Below are 1,870 nucleotides of genomic sequence, written 5' to 3'. Positions count from 1 at the left end.
AAAATAGGGTTCCGTAACATATCTTTATTGAAACATCCAAACCAGTATACCTATAAAGCTGAAGGGTTAGTTAGTTCGATTGATATTATTTAAACTCAAATATATAACTCTAATCGCAATAATTCAGATATTCAACTGGACAGCTATTATTATAAAGCTGAAGAGTTAGTTCGTTTGTTTGTTTGAACGTGCTAATCTCAGGAACTACTGTCCGTTTTGAATTCTTTCAGTCTTAGATGCCATACAATAAAAGTATTGAGGGAGAATTTAGGCTCTATAAGTACCACGGGCGAAGCCGGGGCGGACAGCTAGTTTAAATATAAAGACTTTTTGACGGATTTTAAACGTGATTAAAATGCGATTTTTATTATTCAAGCCGATATTTTGTGGTACGGAGAAATCACCACGTAACATGCCTTGACGGTCATATAAAAATTTGTGTTTGTATTTGTGCACTACCACCACCTGTTTCTTCTCAGTGGGCATGTTGAGTTGTTTAAAATCCGTACTTGAAATCGGTTAAGAAAGATAGGATTTCACTTGCAGAGTAGGCTATTTCATATCTGTGTCAAACGTAAATTATATCATTTGCCTTTAAGTACTTAACATACTTTTTGTTCGAATGTTTGTTTGTTCATGAGTTATGAGCTAACTTGGGTGATGGGATACTTTTTATCCCGATTAAATGCTCATTTGGTATAAACAAGAACCATGAAATCCGGGCGGAGCCGGGACGAGCGTCTAGTCGGATACAATTACGAACAGATGTAGAAACACTTTTTATTTGCTACCATGCATGTCATAGTTTAATTTAAAAACAATTTACATATATCCTCGACAAAATATATAGTACAAAGAATAAGTTTCCAAATAATTAAATGATACATCTTTTACAGGTTCTCCAGTTGTTCCAGTCGGTCCCATCTCACCAACTTATTACAATCAACCACCGTTTTACCCTGGCTATTTAGGCCCTGTCTACCCAGGGGATGAAGCTACTGGCTATTCTCAATCCGCATATCCAATTGATGTCAAACCTCACGATCAGAAACCGGCAGGCCAAACGCCAATCGCCCCCCCCGGCCCCAAGCCTGACTTTGTTCCTAAAATACCTTACTCTTTCTCTGAATATGACCAATACAGTTCGAACGATGAAAGTAATAGCCAATCTGAATCCAGCAACAGCGAATACCTGGCGAAGTTTGGCCAAGGCAGTAGCTACGTGAAGGCGAGCAACTCGGATGCAAGTTCAAAAAGCGCTTCATCATCATCAGAGAACAGTGTCCATGTGTATAATGTTGTAGGCGGTAAGTATCTTTGGAAATGTCTATTCTATAATATGATAGACCTGAAGTTGGTGTATCTGGTTGAATGCGCTAATGCCTCGCACCAGTAGGCGCGAATTAAATATTTATATCAGAATAGGAACGGTTCCGACAAAAGCTTTTGTTTCAATAAAGATGATTCGATTAGAATCAAATGTGATTGGGACGGTGAAGAAAATATTGCAATCATTCCTTAAGTAGGGGGTAGCTTGTTCTGTTAATAATGTGTATCAAGCCACGTATCTGCTATGTTTTATGGTAAACTAAATAAAGTGGTATATATAAATCATATAAGCAGATATATGTAGTAAATGTTTCTTGAGGCCGGATTCACAACTTCTGAAAATGTTTTCTTAAGTTTATAAAATCTGTCGTATAAAACTATAAATATTTAATAAAAATAAGCACTAAATGGTGAAAAATTGTGTCAATTTAGTAAGCGGAAATCCAGATCAGGCGGAAACACGAAATCATGTAATTAGATTATCTAAACGCTTCAACATTTAAAGATCATAATTGTAATTACATGTATCATATTCAATTCA

At 36.4% G+C, this 1,870-nt stretch overlaps 1 protein-coding gene across 1 annotated transcript in view; it reads right to left on the bottom strand.

Moving 5' to 3' along the window:
- LOC119838477 (uncharacterized protein KIAA0754-like) overlaps positions 1-486 on the bottom strand; it is a 3,213-nt gene extending 2,727 nt beyond the window's left edge. Inside the window, exon 1 of the mRNA XM_038364424.1 lies at positions 405-486. Coding sequence (XP_038220352.1) covers positions 405-486 — 82 coding nt within the window. The remainder of the gene's footprint in view (positions 1-404) is intronic.
- Positions 487-1,870: the final 1,384 nt, after the last annotated feature.

Source organism: Zerene cesonia, unplaced genomic scaffold (assembly GCF_012273895.1).
Source record: "Zerene cesonia ecotype Mississippi unplaced genomic scaffold, Zerene_cesonia_1.1 Zces_u003, whole genome shotgun sequence".
NCBI classification, from domain to species: domain Eukaryota; kingdom Metazoa; phylum Arthropoda; class Insecta; order Lepidoptera; family Pieridae; genus Zerene; species Zerene cesonia.
Note: the sequence above shows the minus strand (reverse complement) of the source record. Positions and strands in the feature narration are given on the sequence as shown.